Genomic DNA, 18,161 nt, shown 5'->3' with positions numbered 1-18,161 from the left:
AAAACATGCTCACCCTCACTAGCAATCTGGGAAATGCAAATTAAAACCATGATCACACCCATTAGATCAATGAAAATTAAGTCTGAGAATGCCTAGTATTGTATCAGATAGGGAGCAATGAAAATTCTGATATACTAGAAATGGGAATGTAATTCGATTTGACCTATTTTGTCAGCCATTGGCCATTGCATAATAAAGCTGAAGAAGCCCGTGGTCTATGCCCAGAAATTCTATGCCAAGGTCCACACTTCAGAAAAGCTCTCCCATAAGTACACAGGGGCCATGGAAAGAGATTATTAGCAGAATTCTCATAACAGCCAAAAATTCACAAGAACCTGAGCCTCCATTAACACAAGAATGGATAAATATTAAGAAAATAGTGATATAGCCATCCAACAGACACTCTGTTGCAGTGAAAATTAATGAATTAAAGGTAAAGATATCAAATAGATAAATATCACAAATACATTTGGAAGAGAATTACAGAAGATTAGTATGTATACCTTACATGATTGTACAATGATTATAATGATTTTTAAATGTGCAAAACCATATTTGGGGGGATATTATTATTTAGGGATTAAGTGTTATTTGGGGACATTATTTAACGGTACCTGGATATGTCATAAAAATGTAAAGTGCATGTGAATAATGTAGGGTAGTGATTACCTTTGGAGAGGTCAGTAGGAGGGAGGTGCTACCTGAAGAATCACAACCAGTATGTGCAATTTTCTCTTCATTGAGTTGGACACTGGTACACAGTATTTATTATTCTTTCAACCTTGTAATGTGTAAAATAGATGATCATAACTTTAGAAATAGAAGAGGCAAGAAGAGAAGGAAAAAAGTTTGTCTGAATCAGATGCTTCTCTGGGACTCTCAGAAGACCAGACCATTTGAAAATAATGCCAAAAAATATTGTTTTTCAGAGTTTTTATTTTATAATGAATAATTAACATTCAGGGCATTTTTAATATTATAAAGTCAACTTCTAACCAGTGGACTTCTATAACTCGAAAGAGTCTCCATTTGCCCTGGTCTAATGATGAATCATAGTAGCAAAGAAAGGATGCTCATCCCAACTCAGCCGTAACTCCTGCTCCAAAATCCCTGCGTTACACCAGCACCCTTTCTGATACACATAACTGAAGTGTGAAGTTCCATCCAACCAATCACAGAGTCTATGACATTTCTTAGAATCACACTTAACCTGGATCCCAGAAAATGTTTGTTTGGCTTATTCTGTCTTTACATCTTTAGCACTTTCAAGCAGGTCTCTAGCATTTGGGTAGAGTGAGTGTTAACCAGTCCGTGTTGTTGAGAGTATCTTACTCAGGAATGCTTTATTCATAGAATTATTTATTTTAGAATGCATACAGTGGAGTGATCATTTTATATCAGACACCTAAGAAAAGCTAGAAACGTATTTAACTCTGAAAGTTCAACTCTGTTTTTGCATTTTTGATGTTTGCAATTTTATGGGCGAGGATGTCTCAGAATGAGATCCCTAGCCATGTACACTACCCATTTCAGAATTATGCTGATAAATTAATGTCTGTTGAGTTACTTATTTGACAGTCTGTGAAAATATGTCTTTCCCTCATATACTCCTCAGAGTAGTCAGGCACAATCTCAGTTTGCAAATTCAATTTTCAAATATTATGGTCTTTGAGAATAAAAATATTGATCCATAATATAACAGTTCTCTAAAAATAAAACTGTTATTCATAGATAATTGAAATTTTTAAACAATTGTCTCAAACAAGCATGTTTTCCTGCATCTTAAAAAGAAAATGTTGTTTTTCAGAGTTTTTATTTTATAATGAATAATTAACATTTAGGGCATTTTTAATATAAAGTCAACTTCTACCAGTGGATTTCCATAACTCTATGATAATTCATTAGGGAGAGAGGACAAATGCCTTTTTTAAATGATCTACAGAATTGTTAATTAATCTACAATCAGAGAATGAGTCTATGGCAGCCTCCTATTTGAAAGCCAGGGTCCCAAATCCCCTCCATCCTATTTTAGCAATAGTAATACTAATAGTGGTCCACAAATATTGGACACTCACCGTGTTTCAGGCACTATGCCAAACACTTTTCCTATATTATTTTATTTCATCCTCACAACAGCTTTACAAATGAGGAACTGTGACTCAAAGCAGGTAAGTCATTTGCCCAAATCAACATATCTGTTAAGTAGTAGGTAGAGCCAAGATATGGACTCAGATCCTAATCCCAGAATCTGTGCTCTTGGCCTTTGCTTGTGTATACACAGAAACTTTGTAATTACATCTTGCCGTAGATGGAGAAAATAAGTGGGCAAAATATTTTCCTCTTCCATAAAAAAGAAAAATAGCAGTTGACTCAGTCAAGCTATACAAAAAAAAAAAAGTATACCAGGGCTTTCTAGATTTTTCACCCAAGACTTATGACCACCACTTCTCAATAGTTTGAAAATTCTATTGACTGAATTGCACTGAAGATGGAAATGAAGATGAAAAAGAAGCATAGAATATATGCTTCCTCAAGGTACAAATTCTTCTAGACTTTTCTTCCTGAGCCTTTCTTTTTGAACACAAAGATGCTTCTGAACTCCAAGAATGAATACATAGCATTTTTTTTTCATCATTTGATCATTGTATTTGTTGGCAGACCTGTTGTAACCTTGAGTCACCTACAGTGAATTTAAATATTATTCTAATTGATTTTCTCACTGCTTACTGAGAAACCGAGTGCCTCTTATACTAGTCTCATAAATAATTCCATTTCTCTATGTCAACTTTAATTGAACTTACCTCATGTTGTCAATCTCTTTCTTTTTTCCTTGCAGGTGATGTCATTGTCTATATTAATGAAGTTTGTGTCCTTGGACACACTCATGCAGATGTAGTCAAACTTTTCCAGTCTGTTCCTATTGGTCAGAGTGTCAACCTGGTGTTGTGTCGTGGCTACCCTTTGCCCTTTGATCCTGAGGATCCTGCTAACAGCATGGTGCCACCCCTTGCAATAATGGAGAGGCCACCTCCGGTGATGGTCAATGGAAGACATAACTATGAAACATATTTGGAATACATTTCTCGGACCTCACAGTCGGTTCCGGATATAACAGATCGACCGCCTCATTCTTTGCACTCAATGCCAGCTGATGGTCAATTAGATGGCACGTATCCACCACCTGTCCATGACGACAATGTGTCTATGGCTTCATCTGGGGCCACCCAAGCTGAACTTATGACCTTAACCATTGTGAAAGGTGCCCAGGGCTTTGGCTTCACTATTGCCGACAGTCCTACAGGACAGCGGGTGAAACAAATACTTGACATTCAGGGATGCCCTGGCCTGTGTGAAGGTGACCTCATTGTTGAGATCAACCAGCAGAATGTACAGAACCTGAGCCATACAGAAGTAGTGGATATACTTAAGGACTGTCCCATTGGAAGTGAGACTTCTTTGATTATCCATCGAGGAGGTAAGATAAACACTGACTCAGCAATAAAATACACAGGTAAAATAGTAAGACCCTTACAATAATATCATAAAAATAGAAGTTTCCCTGGAGTTGAATGAAATCATACTTTAAAAAATAAAGGTCAATGAATAAGAGAGAAATGCAAGAGTCCAGAAAACCGTGGGGTTTTTTTTAATTTTGAAAATATGTATTTTCCTATCTTTTATTAAACACAAGAAAAGTGGTGCTTACACATTTATCTTAGTATGAACTTGGAGGGTAACACCTGAATCCCTAAATGTGAGTGGGTTATATTCTAAAAGTTCACTAACATATACCAGTCGTAGAGATCTCAAACTGGTTTTCCATTGACTTAATTAAGAAATCTGATTCTTCCAATCGAATCAATGCTCTGTGTTGTGCTTGGAACTCCAGGCTAGCAGGTGGGAGCTGGTTCAGCCCTTTGCAAGTTCAAATATAATCTTGATAATCCCCCTGAGGACCTTGGGGAACTGGTTGCCACAGAAAAATCTTTACGTAGAGTTGTGAATTGGGATGCTGAGGACATTTCTTCCACTACCAGCAATAATTACTCTTGGTGACTTCCATGATTTGAGCAGAAAATTACGGAACAGGTTGGGGCTGAAGTTCAGCGGGGTGTCCTTGGTGAACCATGGAAATCGGAGCAGTGAGGAGTGTGGTAGTAATCTGAGCCCTGGGTGTTTCTTCCCTCCTACCTTCTGGGGAAGTGAATGGGGCAAGCTGAAAACCCCTCCTTCATTTCTGTGCTACTCTGCTCTTAACTATCAGTGACACTAGGGAGAGAAAGGAAGGAAGGGCCACAGATAGGATGGATACTTGAAAATAGATATAAAGGAAAAGGCTCAGGCTAAGTCCTGGTTTTCCACTTGCCAGTTCTGGGACTTGGGACACTTGGAGTCCAGGAGCCTCAGAAGCCTCGTCTGTTATATTGGGATGATCCTATTACCTAACCTGGTGGTCCTGTTCTTCATATCGAACAGCCCACAGTAGGTGTTCGTTAAATGTGTGTTGAGTGTAAATGAAGCCACAGCAAGGGTGGTTCGGAAGGAGCAGCACTGCAAGGAACGCATGCGTGAAGAACACACGTGTGGCAAACATATGTGATTGTCTATTCAGAGCACTAAACACAGCATGAAAGCCCTGTTGGTTTGAAATGCAAATGAAAGCAGTGAAAGCTTGAAAGAAGCACCTTTTATGATTTCCTTGACCCTCCCTGCAGGTGTTTCCACTTCGAGGAAATATTTACATTATTGATTCCTTGTGTGAAAATGGACATCAAATACTAGGCATTTCTGAGCAACGCTCTACAAAGCATTATGTTTCTATATTAAAAAGGGAAAATCTAAGGGCAGAAGTCTTAAATTTGACCTTCTTAAGGCGTCATTACAAAATAGCACTTGAATCTTTATAATTAAATATTGACAGTGTATTTTAATTTCTCCCATTGTTTGTGTAAGATTAAAATAAATATTCTTAATTAAAGCCATCTCTTCATAGCATGCAACTGAAAAGCAAATCTTTGTAACAGGTTCTTGATATTAAAAGGTATACTGAAAAGCACTGTTCAGTATATCCACTGTATGATTCATAGAAACAAGTTCAAATACATATCATATATAATGGCTTTTTTTAAGGCGTGGCATAGCAGAAAAATTATTTTTAAATCATTTATATAATTGTATGTATATTTATATATGTATATATTTTTATGTTTATATATTTTTATATATTTATATTTATATATGAATGCCCACTATCCACTAGACCACTCTATTCTTGCTCTTTTTTTTCCCTCTACTTTCCCCACCTCTCATTTAATCCTCCAGTATGTTACATTTTGTTTGCATTTTGCTTGTGTTTGGGGGTAAGGAATTGGTGTTTATTTTGTAGCTAGTGTAGACTACAGAATCTGGTGCCCTGTAATGCTTAAAGTGCTTCTGGTCAAAAACTTCTCATGTTTCCCCAAATTCCCACAATTTGCACTCATCTCTCTGAAATTATAAGGATCTAATATCATGTTTTAGGGATGAAATTTGCTTTATCTTATTATAGGCTACTCATAAGTGCTTAGAGCCTCATTTACATAAGTATAGACCTTCAGGAGCAGATTCACATGCCTGGGTCCTTATATCAGAATTGTGGTTGGTTGTTTTAGTTATTTACTAGGATTTTTAGTTTTTAAAGCAATAATATACATGGTTTAATTTAATTTTTTAAAACAGTATCAGAAGGTATACAATGAAAAATAATTCTCTTGCCTGTCCCAGACTTTCAGTCCTTTTTTCAGAGGCAAACTTGTTTTTTGAATATATATATTTCCAGAACTGTTGTGGTCTTAACTAGCACAAATGAATAAATGTAGTATGTTTACTATAAATGATATGATATTATACATACTTATGTCTTGCTCTAAATATCTTGGTTATTAGGGTATATTTCATTTTTTAACACACACCATTGTGGCATAACTTGTATAACATAAAATTCACCCACTTAAAGTGTATACATCAATAAATTTCACTAAAATGATATTTTTGTGTAACAGTCACCATAATCCTTAGAACATCCATCGTCTCAAGTTCCCTCAGCCCCAGAAAATCACTAATTATGCTTTCTGGATAGTTTTTTTTTTTGGATAGTTTTGCATTTCTGGAAAATTTTATATGTGGAATCATACAGGTGCACCGGAGCAGCACAGTAGGTTAAACAGCCGACTCTTGGCTTTGGTTCAGGTCGTAATCTCATCATGGTCCTGAGATCAAGGCCACATAACGCTCTGTGTGCAGCATGGTGTCTACTTGAGATTCTCTCTCTCTGCCCCTCCTGCTGATGTGTGCACTCTCCCTCTGAAATAAATCCTTAACTAACTAACCAGATAAATGGAATCATACAGTATATAGCCTTTTACATGGCATAATGGTCCTGTGATGGGACCATTATGGTCCTGATGCTGGGGCATGTGTGAGTAGTTTGTTTCTTTACCGCTGAGTAGTTAGTATTCCATGTATGGATTTACCACATTTTTGAATCCATTCCTAAAATGACAGACATTAGAGTTGTTTTCAGTTATCGATGTTCATAAATGATGTTGCTGTGAACACTTAGATGTGTTTGTGCGTGCATATATTTTCATTTTTCTTGAGAAGATACCTAGAAGTGATACTGCTGGGTTATATGGCAAATATATATTAAAATTGTTAAGAAATTGCCAGAATGTTTTCCAAAATGACTATACCATTTTACATTCCCACTAGTAATGTATGAGGTTTCGTATCTGCCCATTGTTGCCCTTAGTTGGTATAGTCAGTCTTTTTGATTACAGTCATTCTAGTGTCTATATAATGATACCTTTTTTGTGATTTTAATTTAAATTTCTCTGTGTTTTTATGTGTTTACCACATTTATTTCCATGTGTTTATTAGCATTCATATATCTTCTTTCATGGCATGACTACTCAATATTTTGCCCATCTCAATATTTATTGGGCTATTTATCTTCTTATTAAGTTGTAAAAGTTCTTTCTGTATTCTGATTACACATCTTTTATAAGATATATGGTTTGCAAATATTTTCTCTCAGCCTATGGCTTGTCTTTTCATTTTCTTAATGGTTTCTTTTGAAGCATGAGAGTTTTTAATTTTGATGAAGTCTAATTTATCAGTGTTTTTCTACGTGGATTATCATTTCAGTATTGTATCTATGAATTCTCTGCCTGACCCGAGGTCACAAACTTTTTCCTGCTTTCCTTTAGAAGTTGTATAGTTTCAGCTCCTGCATTTAGATCTATAAATCATTTTAAGATCATGTTTGTGCATAGTGTGAGGTAAGGGTCTAAATGCATTTTGTTGCATATGGATATTTAATTGTTTTAGAACTATTTGTTGAAAAAAAATTATCCTTTCCTCTTGGATTGCCTTGATACTTTAATACAAAATGAACTATCATGAATGTGAGGGTTTTTTTCTCGACTCTACTCTGTTCCGTTGATCTATGTGTTTATCTTATGGTAATGCCATACGTTTTAGATTGTTTTAGCTTTATATTAAGTCTTGAAATCAGGTAGTGTGAATCCTCTTTTTCTTCTTTTTCACAATTATTTTGGCTGTTCTAGATTCCTTCCGTTTTATGTAAATTTTGGGATCATCCTTTTTATTTTATTTTATTTGTTTTAAATAAAAGGGTTGTGGATATTTTGGTATTGCTCCAAATATGTAGAACAATTTGTGAGTAATTGCCAACCTAACACTGAATCTCTGGATTCATAAATATGGTATATCTCTTCATTTATTTGAGTCTCCTTTAATTTTTTTCAGCAATGGTTTATAGCCTTCAATGTGCAGATCTTATGCTACGTCTGTTAAGCTTACTTATTCCCAGCTATTTGATTCTTTTTGACATTATTGTAAGTTGAATTATTTTCTTACTGTCATTTTCAGATTGTTAGTTGCTAATAGAAAGAAATACATTTGATTTTGTTTTGGATCTCATACATTACAACCCTGTTTCACTCACTTATGGAGGTTTTTTTTATAAATTTCATAAGACTGTCTACATAGACATGGTCCTGATGCTGGGGTATGTGTGTGGTCTGATGGTACAGTTTGATTTCCTCCTTTCCAATTGGTATGCCTTTGGTTCATCTATCTTGCCTCATTACACTAGCTACAACCTCCACTATGATGTTTCATGTGAGCAGACATGAATGATTATGAGCAGACATTGTTGCCTTATTGTCCGTTTTAGGGGGGAAACATTAATCTTTCGCCATTAAGTATGATTATAGGTGTAGGTTTTTTATATGCCCTTTACCAGGTTGAGAAAGTTCCTATCCTTAGTTTGTTGAGAATTTTAATAATCAATGTATTTTGGCTTTAAACAAAATGTTTTTTTTTTCCTGAAACTATTGAGATGATCATGTGGGTTTTTTTTTTACCTTTTATTAATATAGTGTTATACATTACATGATTTTTAAATTTTTTTATGGGAGGAGGGCCATAGGAAGAGGGGGCAAGAGAGAGTCTGCTTGAAGATGTAGGCTAGGTGTGGAGCCCATGTGCAGCTCAATCTCTCAACCCTGAGATCATGACCTGAGCCGAAATCAAGAGTCGGATGCCTAACCAACTGAGCCACCCAGACACCACTACATGATTTTTAGATGTTGAACTAATTTTTGCATTCTGGGATAACAGCATTTGCGTATAATTCTTTTTGTATGTTGCAGATTTTTGTTTGCAAGAATTTTTTAACCTACTTGGGAAGAGGTTTTCTTTCATTTTCTTTCATGTGATGTCATTATCTGGCTTTTGTGTCAGGATAATCCTGGCTTTTTCACATGAGTTGCAGAGTGTTCCTTCTCCTTTTTTCTGAAAGAGTTTGTGTTGGACCGATATTAAGTCTTCCATAAAAGTTTGATAGAATTCACTAGTAAAGCCATCTGTGCTTGGTTTTTATTTGTAGAAATATTACTGTTTACTAATTAAATGTATTTTCTTGATATAGGCCTATTCCAATTTTCCAATCTTCTTCAATCAGTTTTTGGTAATTTCTTTATTTCTAGGAATTTTTACAATTCATCTAAGTCGTCAAATTTGTCAGCGTAAAGTTTTTAACAAAATTTCATAAAATTGATTCCTAAAAGCCAGCTTTTAGGTTCATTGTTTTTCTATTTTCTATTTCAACATGTTCCACTCCAACCTTTATAATTTCCTCTCTTGGGGATCCCTGGGTGGCTCAGCGGTTTGGCACCTGCCTTTGGCCCAGGGTATGATCCCGGAGTCCCGGGATCAAGTCCCACGTCGGGCTCCTGGCATGGAGCCCGCTTCTCCCTCTGCCTGTGTCTCTGTCTCCTCTCTCTGTGACTATCATGAATAAATAATAAAAAAGAAATTTAAAAAAATTTATAATTTCCTCTCTTCTACTTGCTTCGTGATTGATTTACTTTGCCTTTCTGTCTTCAAGCTTAGATGAATGATTCTAGTCCTCTCTTTCTAATAAAAGTATTAAAGCTATAAATTTCACAGTAAGTACTTCTTTAGCTTAATTTCATAAATTTTGCTATGCTATGTTTTCTTTTTCATCCAGTTCAAGGTATTTTTTTGTTTCCCTTATGATTTCTTTTTTTATGCATAGGGGGTTACTTAGAAATGTGTTATTTTTCAAACATTTAGGATTTCCTGATTCTTTTCTGTGAATTTCTAATAATCTCTCTTTGGAGAAGAATATATGTTATTTTATTTCAGTCCTTTTCAATGTGTTAAGACTTGTATCATGGCCTAGTTCCTTGCTTTTTTTAACCTAAAAATCTATCTTAGAGGGCTTAACATATTAGTTCAAATATATACCTCATTATTTTTAATAACACATTTAATTAACACATTTAAATTAACACATTTAATAACACATTTAGATACCCACTAATGGATATTTTGCTTACTTTTATCTTTTTCTGTTATAAAAAAAATAATTCATGTGTCTTTGCACATCTCTCTCTGCATGAGAGAATAAATCTAGAGTGCAGATTTATTCTTTCTTTTAACAAATATTTCTTCAGTGCCTACTATGTACTGGGCACTTTTTTGGCACTGGAGATAAAACAATAAACAAAGCCAACCACAGTCTTTTAATCGTAGAGTTGACATTCCATTGGAGGGAGACAAATGAAAAATAAATGCCACGTAAATATGCTACTGAGTTATTTTAACTGTTTCTCATATATCTTTCTGTTCATTTCATGGAATTTGGAAGCATACAATCACACACTTACAAATAACAATCACTTTGCCTTCTCCTTTCCTATTTGCATACCTCTGATTTGTGTTATTTAATACATATGACTGTTATTTCATGAATACTGTTGATTAACGGTGGGAATTATGGAAATTCCTATCTTATTCCTGTCTTAAATGGAAGCTGTCTCATTTTACACAGTTAATACATTTTTACTTGAGATGAATATTTACCATGTAAAGGAAATAGCCCCTCAATTCCTATTTCATTAAGAATCTTTTATCAAAAATGGGTAACGAATTTTACTAAAAACCAAAAAAGGCAACTACAGAGATGATCAATATTTTCCCCTTTGATTTATCATTATGATGAATTGAATTAAGAGATTTATTGTTATTGAACTATCCTTCCATTTTATGCTTACAATGTGCCCTAGATTCTATTTCTTCATATATAACTTTGCACCAACATTCAGATATGAGATTGATCTGAAGATTTCTTTTTTGAGTTCTGTTTTGTCTTGGCTTTTTACTGCTACAGTTGGCTATCAAAGTGATGCTTGTGTCATAAAAGCAATCAATAACTACTTCTGTCTCTGCCTTAAAAAATTTAAGTAACAGTGAGTAATATCTGTTCTTTGAAGAGATACACCTTTGAAATGATCAAGTTCCGGTGGGTTGGCTTTTGTGTTCAAACTAGTTTGGTAAAGGAGAGTGATAACTTTTACAACTTTCTCAAATTCTTCCGTAGTAATTAATTTTAGAGTTTCTATCTTGAATGGACTCAGTTTTTATAATTTGTATCATCCTACAAAATTGCCTCTTTTACTCATGTTTTTAAAAGTGTTTAAATAGAATTGAATTGGGTATTTTCTAATTTTGTCTTCTATTGTCCACTTTACCTAAGAGTATTTCTATTATTCTCATTTCTTATTGGTGTTATTTTCTTGATAAGTTTGGCTAACACTTTTTATATATTAATGGCTCAAGAAATATATAGTTTATTTATAAATAATGTGTTAGTTGATGCTCTATCTAGTGTGGTATATATAGGGAATCATTATACTCTCCGCCCAAGGAAGCTGTTATTTGATGTCTGGAATAAAGCAATTCCAGAGTGATTATAATCAATCCTTATCATGTATTGTACTCATATTTATATTAAAATGCACAAAATCCCCTACTTAATTTTGTGAACCTCCCATAAATTGCAGCTGATCAATATTTGAAAAATTCATTTCCTATCTCTGGAAAACATGATCCAAAGGTTTTCACTAGATCAGAATATTCTCTTCAAATGCTAACAATGTAATAATTAATTAGTGTCAGTAATGTGCATCTTCTCTTTCTCTTACATTCAAGCAGAATTCAGTGTATTTGAGAGGCAGCATACACTATATCAGACCTGTGTTTGAGGGCAAAACATAAAAATTAGGGACACAGAGAATTGTGTCTCGGGATCCCTGGGTGGCGCAGCGGTTTGGCGCCTGCCTTTGGCCCAGGGCGCGATCCTGGAGACCCGGGATCGAATCCCACATCAGGCTCCCGGTGCATGGAGCCTGCTTCTCTCTCTGCCTGTGTCTCTGCCTCTCTCTCTCTCTCTCTCTGTGACTATCATAAATAAATAAAAATTAAAAAAAAAAAAAAAGAATTGTGTCTCAGTAGACAACACCTTCTTTAAATTTTCAAAAGCCAAAAAAAATAAAATAAAAATAAATAAATTTTCAAAAGCCATATTATCACACAAAAACATTCTATGACAAGTCTTAAATTGCACAGAGAAAATACTAAAAGCAAAATTATAAGTATTGATGTTTTTAATGTTAACATTTTTCTATTCTTTTTTGTTTATAAAGTTTCAAATTCACATAAAGTTATGAATATATACATATAACAACATATACCATTTCCCCACATTGCTAGTAACATTTTGCTTCATTTACTTAATAATATGTGTGTGTGTGTGTGTGTTTCTGGACCACTTAAGACTAAGTTGTGTAGGGCAGCCCCAGTGGCACAGCGGTTTAGCGCTGCCTACAGCCCGGGGTGTGATCCTGGAGACCTTGGATCAAGTCCCACGTCAGGCTCCCTGAATGGAGCCTGCTTCTCCCTCTGCCTGTGTCTCCGCCTCTCTCTCTCTCAGTCTGTGTCTCTATGAATAAATAAATAAAATCTTTAAAAAAAAAAAAAAAGACTAAGTTGTGTATGTCATACCCATTATACCAATTATTTTAATATTTATTTCATGTCACTCGTTGTTTAGAGAAATGTATAAGTAGCTAGTTAGTTAAAGTTATAAAAGATCCTTGTAAAGAAGCATTTAGAATTTTAAAAGTGCCATTACCACCACAACAGCAGAAGACTTTAGAAATTACTAAAAGAGAGTCAATACTCTCCAGTAATAAGGATCTGATTTAGGAGTCTTTTTGGAAGAGGAAAAGCACTGGTTATTTGAAAAGAGTGCTATCCAGAGAGAGAAAACAAAAAGCAAAGTAGCTATCCCACAATTAATATTATATTATCCAACTTTACACTTGATGTCAGCAGAAAAGAGCATATATGACACAGCAAACCAAGTAGTAAATCCATGCCACGAGATGTAAATAATCATGTTCATGTTGGATAGTAGATTTGTTTTCCTGGATATATGTTTTCCTGGATAGCAGATTTCCAGAGTTCCTGGGCAACTCTACTCCACATAGTGACTCAGGAACTAGGCTTCTTCTCTCTGGTGGATCTCCGTACCCTAAGGCCTTGAAGTCCCCTACTGGGTCCTCTCTAACCAGGTGGTAGATAAAACACTTTAGGGATCAGTCCTGGAGGTGTGTACATCACTTCTTCCCATATTCCATTGACTAGAACTCAGCTCTAGATCCCATAGGAGGCTACAGAATATGGTATCCCTCTATGCCCAGAAATAAGGGAATGATTTGGTGTCATGCATGTAGTAGCTCATCTGCTTTGATATTTTTTATATGCTGTCTGCACCTTGACCTGCACATCAGGGATGTATAACTACTGATTATGTGAAACAAAGATGAATTTTTTTTTGTGACAAGATATTATAATATGATTCACTGTAGGCTTTTGAAGTATACTCAAGCCAGTGGTATATGTTTTTAAATTCACACATTTTCTTTCTCAATCCAACTTTCATGGATAAAGAAACTTAGATTCAAGGTTCAGTAATTGGCCCAAGTTCAATGAAGGTGTATCTAGGCAGGGGAATGGACAATTTATGGTCCTCAAATATAAGAAGTGTGAATAAGGGGCACTTGAGTGGCTCAGTGGTTGAGAATCTGCCTTTGGCTCAGGTTGTGATTCCAGGGTCCTGAGATCAAGTCCTGCATCAGACTCTCCTCAAGAAGTCTGCTTCTCCCTCTGCCTATGTCTCTGCCTCTCTATCTCTGTGTCTCTCATGAATAAATAAATAAAATCCTTAAAAAAAATAGAAGGGTGAATAATTATCAGTGAAAACGATGGAAAAATGCCATGGATCTCAGGAGATATACACCAAACAGGGAAATTGTTGCACAAATGATCCATAGGGTGAAAGAAATAGGATGCTAGGAATACTTATAAAGTTGTCATATTTAGAAGTATCAGAAACAGAAATCAAATCTTTATCTTCTGACTTTTAATATTAAAGTTCCCCAAATTTTATATACAGAAAGTTTTGATGGCTTTTGCTTAGATATGTAGGGTTTATTCATCCATGTGTTTGTTCACTTCATAAGTATTTGTTGAGGACCTACTGTGTACTCTGCACTGGTTTATGTGCTGGAAATATATCAGTAGTCGAAACAAAGTTACTGCCTCAAGAAGCTTGCCTCCTAGGGGAAGCTATATAATAAACAAAGAAATACAAGTTAGAGATAAGAATGAAGAAAAATTGAGAAACAGAGTAAAGAAAAGGAGAATGAGCAAGAAAAAAACATTGTCTTTTAGAAAGAATAGTCAGGGAGAGTCATCTGTAAAAAGATGAGTGAGGGAGCAAGCTGTGTGGATATCCAGGGAAGAGCATTTCAAGCAGAGGAAAGGCCCTGAGGCAAGACTGTGCTTGATGTAGATAAGCAACAAGAGAGAAGCTCATGTGACTGAGACAGAGGGGGGAAGAAATAGAGTGGCAAATGCAATCAGAGATTGTTGGTGCTGTAGGGAGGCAGATGACATAAATTCTTACGTAGCTATGGGCTGTGGAAAGGACTTGAGATTTCACTTTCAAGTAAAATGGGAAGCCTTTGGAGTTTTTGAGCAGAGGAGTGAGAAGATATAACATTTGAAAAGGCTCACAATGGCTGCCATTCTTGAGAATAAACTGTGGGTAGGCAAGGATGGAAACAGGCAGATAAGAATCAGCTTTCATGGTCATACAAATAAGAGAGGAAGAGAGATTGAAAGATGGTGGGAGTGAGAGTGGTTAAAAAATGGATTCTGAATATATTTCAACGGAAAAGCATCAGATTCTGATTTGCTGATGGATGGGATGTGAGGTATAAGAGAAAGAGAGGAATCAAAGACTGCAAAATTTTGACCTAAGCAACTGGAAGAACAGAGTTGCATTTTCCTGATGTGATGAATATGTTGAATGGAAATGCTTATGGGGGACTGTGGAACTATCAAGAGTCCAGTTGAGGACATGCCAAGCTCGAGATGCATTTTAGCTATCCAAGTGGTGATGGCTGGTGTGGAGGGCATTTAAAGCTGGAGAATGAATGAGAACATTCAGGGAGTGAGCATAAATCAAGAAGAGAAACATTTCTGAGGACTGAGGCTTGGGAAGCTTCAACTTTGGAGGTCAGGAAGAGGAAGAGGAAACAATGAAAGACTAAGAATGCACGACTTTGAAGAGGAGGAGAAATGAGAGGAGGGTACTGGGAGCCCTATGGAAGAAAATGTTTCAAGATAGAAGGTGTGAACAATTATGTGAAGTGCTGAGTAAGATAGGGCTGAGAATTTAACACTGCACTTGACAACAGGATCAAATACTTTGAGTTAATAATTGAAAAAAACACTTTTTTAAAAAATTTAGTTGACTAATTGGGAAGGAGTTGATATCAGTGTTTTGGTCACTTGACAAAGTTTCTTTCATATTTGAACCTGTAGAGTGTATTTATTTACATGTACTGTGATTGTTTATATAATCTGAGGAGGAAAGTGCACTTTCTCCTTCCTTAATTATACTAGATTATCTTATTTTTTGCCAGTCTACTCATGTCAGATCAACTTCTTATCACCAAAAGAACTAACATTCCTATTAGTTCTCATGCCTGAGTTAATGAAATGTTCTGGTAGATTCCAAAAGGAAGAGCTGTTATACTTAATCTTTTAGACCTCGTTTCAGGAAGAGGAGGGGATGCCATCCATTATACCCAAGAGATTCTTAGAGACAAGTGACTCCTTCAGTTCTTTATTATAAAGTCCAAGTACCATAACAATAAAAATGTTAAAACTGCAGACTCTCTTTAACCCAGAAAGTGCCCCCACTCCACCCCAACCCATCCCACACACATAAGTTAAATAGTTGGCTTAATATATCAGGTTTTTTTTTATTAAAGATGTATCTGTTAGCTATTTCTAAATATAAATGGAAGAGTGGACAGAAGTGTCTTTTAGATGGTAAATCCAATCTGCATGTGACAAGATATAACTGTTAATTATTGATTTAGTATTTACTTTTTATTTACCGCATTTACTAATCTGAGAACACTTAAATGCAAGACAAAGAAAAGGGCGTGTTAAGATTTACACTCCCACAGTCTTCAATATAAATGTAAATAATTGCTCTAGTGGAGATATACAGAAATGCCAATTAAGAGAAACTACTGGGGCAGCCCTGGTGGCTCAGCAGTTCAGCTCCGCCTTCAGCCCAGGGCGTGATCCTGGAGACCCGGGATGGGTCCCACATTGGGCTCCCTGCATGGAGCCTGCTTCTCCCTCTGCCTGTGTCTCTGTCTCTGTCTCTGTCTCTGTCTCTCTCTCTCTCTCTCTCTCTCTCTGTGGGTGTGTGTGTGTGTTTGTGTCTCTCATGAACAAATACATAAAATCTAAGAAAAAAGAGAGAGAGAGAGAAACTACTGGTTCTTTAAATGCTAGCCAATTTCCCTCAAAAGCAAGGACTGGGTCTTATTTATCAATTTTTCCTCAGAGCTTGGCATGTACACTTGTTAAATTATCTTATTATGTATAATACTAGGAAGAGAAAGATAGTCACAAAACAAAAATCAGGAAGATGCATGTGTGAGTCACATAATGCAGCTGAGTGTACAAAAATGGACAAAACTATTTTTCTACTGATTTCTACCTTGGCATCCCTTCTTTCTCTTTGGTCATGTACCAAATTTCTCCTAAGTTGTGTCTCTCTTCTCTGTTCATTTCACAAACGTCCCAGGTGCTGTTGTAACTACAAGGATATCCAGTGAACAAAATAAATCCTTGTTCTTATGGAGTTTACTTTAAATGTAATGAGTAAGAACAGATTAATCCTGTAATTAATCCATCAACTATGCCAGTTAGATGACTATAAAACCTGCCATACAATGTCTTCACTCAGAAGAAACATATAGGCTTACTGGCATGACATGATGAACATCTCACTTAACTAGAATCACCCCACCAGTTCTCTAGTATAACGTATTCATGCCCCTAATTCACATGGCTAATTTGAATGTGTCACTTAGGTTCTCTAGCCACCAGCTCCCCATTTGCAAATTGAAAATAATTGTAATGTACATGCCTCTCAAAAACTTCATACAATTCTCAATATTTCTGAATTATGGGCTTATTTATATTCATTACATTATATACATTGATTAGTTGGGGATCCCAGGAGAAAGGAGTTATAAAGAATAGTTTGCTCTTCCTATATTAACCTATAAACATATTGCCTGCTCCCTTCTATTCTACAGTGGTAATTTTCTTGAGCTCACAGCTTGGAAGTTTAGCAACCTTATACAAAATTTGACAGTAGCAAAATCAAAGGATTTCAGAGGGAAGAAGGAAAGAAGCAATGATGAGTATAGCCAACAATTCTGGTTACAGGATGATGATCAAATTTGGTACTACATAAAATATGTTCAATCAATTCATGCAAACTACTTTTATGTGGGGGGAGAGAATCTTAGTATTTTTGTTCATTAAGACTTTTCAAAAGAGTTGTAAACTCAAATCTAAAACTGACCAGTATACAGTAAATTTACCAAGTAAATTTCAAATTCCCCTGGTTGTATAAATATTAAAACTTTAGTAGTCCCCCCAAAACAAAACAAAACAAAACAAAACTGCATTCCTCACTATCTGCCACTATGGTGTAATAAATTACATTCAGAAAATTATGCTGGTCATATAAAAAATGTGCTTACAGCATGCCTGTTGCTTATACACAAGAGCAGAAAATTAAGTGGACTGAGTGTAGAGGTATGTGCAAGAGAATTCCAGGTGGTAAACTTAGAAAATCTTGCCACAAAGACTACTGAATCACAGCACTTACCTGCAGGCTCTTACTTGTTGAATAAATGAATAAAATCACCTACAGCATTATCTCATTATAAAATACAAAGTCATGTTCATTTTTTCATATTATAGAATATGAAACAGTAGACTTATAATGAATATAAATTCTACCAAAAGTGCAAATGAAAATAATTGCAGTTATTATACCATATTAATGAAAGTTATGCTAATTGCTCTAAAATTTAAAGAAAATGTATTGTTTTGCCTCTCCTCCTAATTAACATTGCTTCACAATGTGTGGTACATTTATGGAGACTTTTGTAATGCATTAGATAAATCAGTTTCCATTCCCAGGAGAGTGTGTTTTAATGAGCATTATAATATATTTCAGTTCAGAAACAGTTTTATGTTACAAAGCATATTCTACTGGTAGACTGGAAAAAGTTGCACCGAGGTGATGCTTTCACTTAAAATTTGGAATAAAATTT

At 35.5% G+C, this 18,161-nt stretch overlaps 1 protein-coding gene across 9 annotated transcripts in view; it reads left to right on the top strand.

Moving 5' to 3' along the window:
* MAGI2 (membrane associated guanylate kinase, WW and PDZ domain containing 2) overlaps positions 1-18,161 on the top strand; it is a 1,339,556-nt gene that overhangs the window by 1,094,946 nt on the left and 226,449 nt on the right. For all 9 annotated transcript variants that reach the window (XR_005982860.1, XM_041723679.1, XM_041723675.1 and 6 more), the window contains one exon: positions 2,837-3,475. Coding sequence is in view for 8 of the 9 variants with exons in the window: in XM_041723679.1 (XP_041579613.1) it covers positions 2,837-3,475 (639 nt within the window). In the remaining variant the exon portion in view is untranslated. The remainder of the gene's footprint in view (positions 1-2,836; positions 3,476-18,161) is intronic.

This window comes from Vulpes lagopus, chromosome 11 (genome assembly GCF_018345385.1).
Source record: "Vulpes lagopus strain Blue_001 chromosome 11, ASM1834538v1, whole genome shotgun sequence".
In the NCBI taxonomy this organism is placed as follows: domain Eukaryota; kingdom Metazoa; phylum Chordata; class Mammalia; order Carnivora; family Canidae; genus Vulpes; species Vulpes lagopus.
The sequence above is the reverse complement of the archived record's forward strand: the minus strand, read 5'-3'. Positions and strand labels throughout refer to the sequence as shown.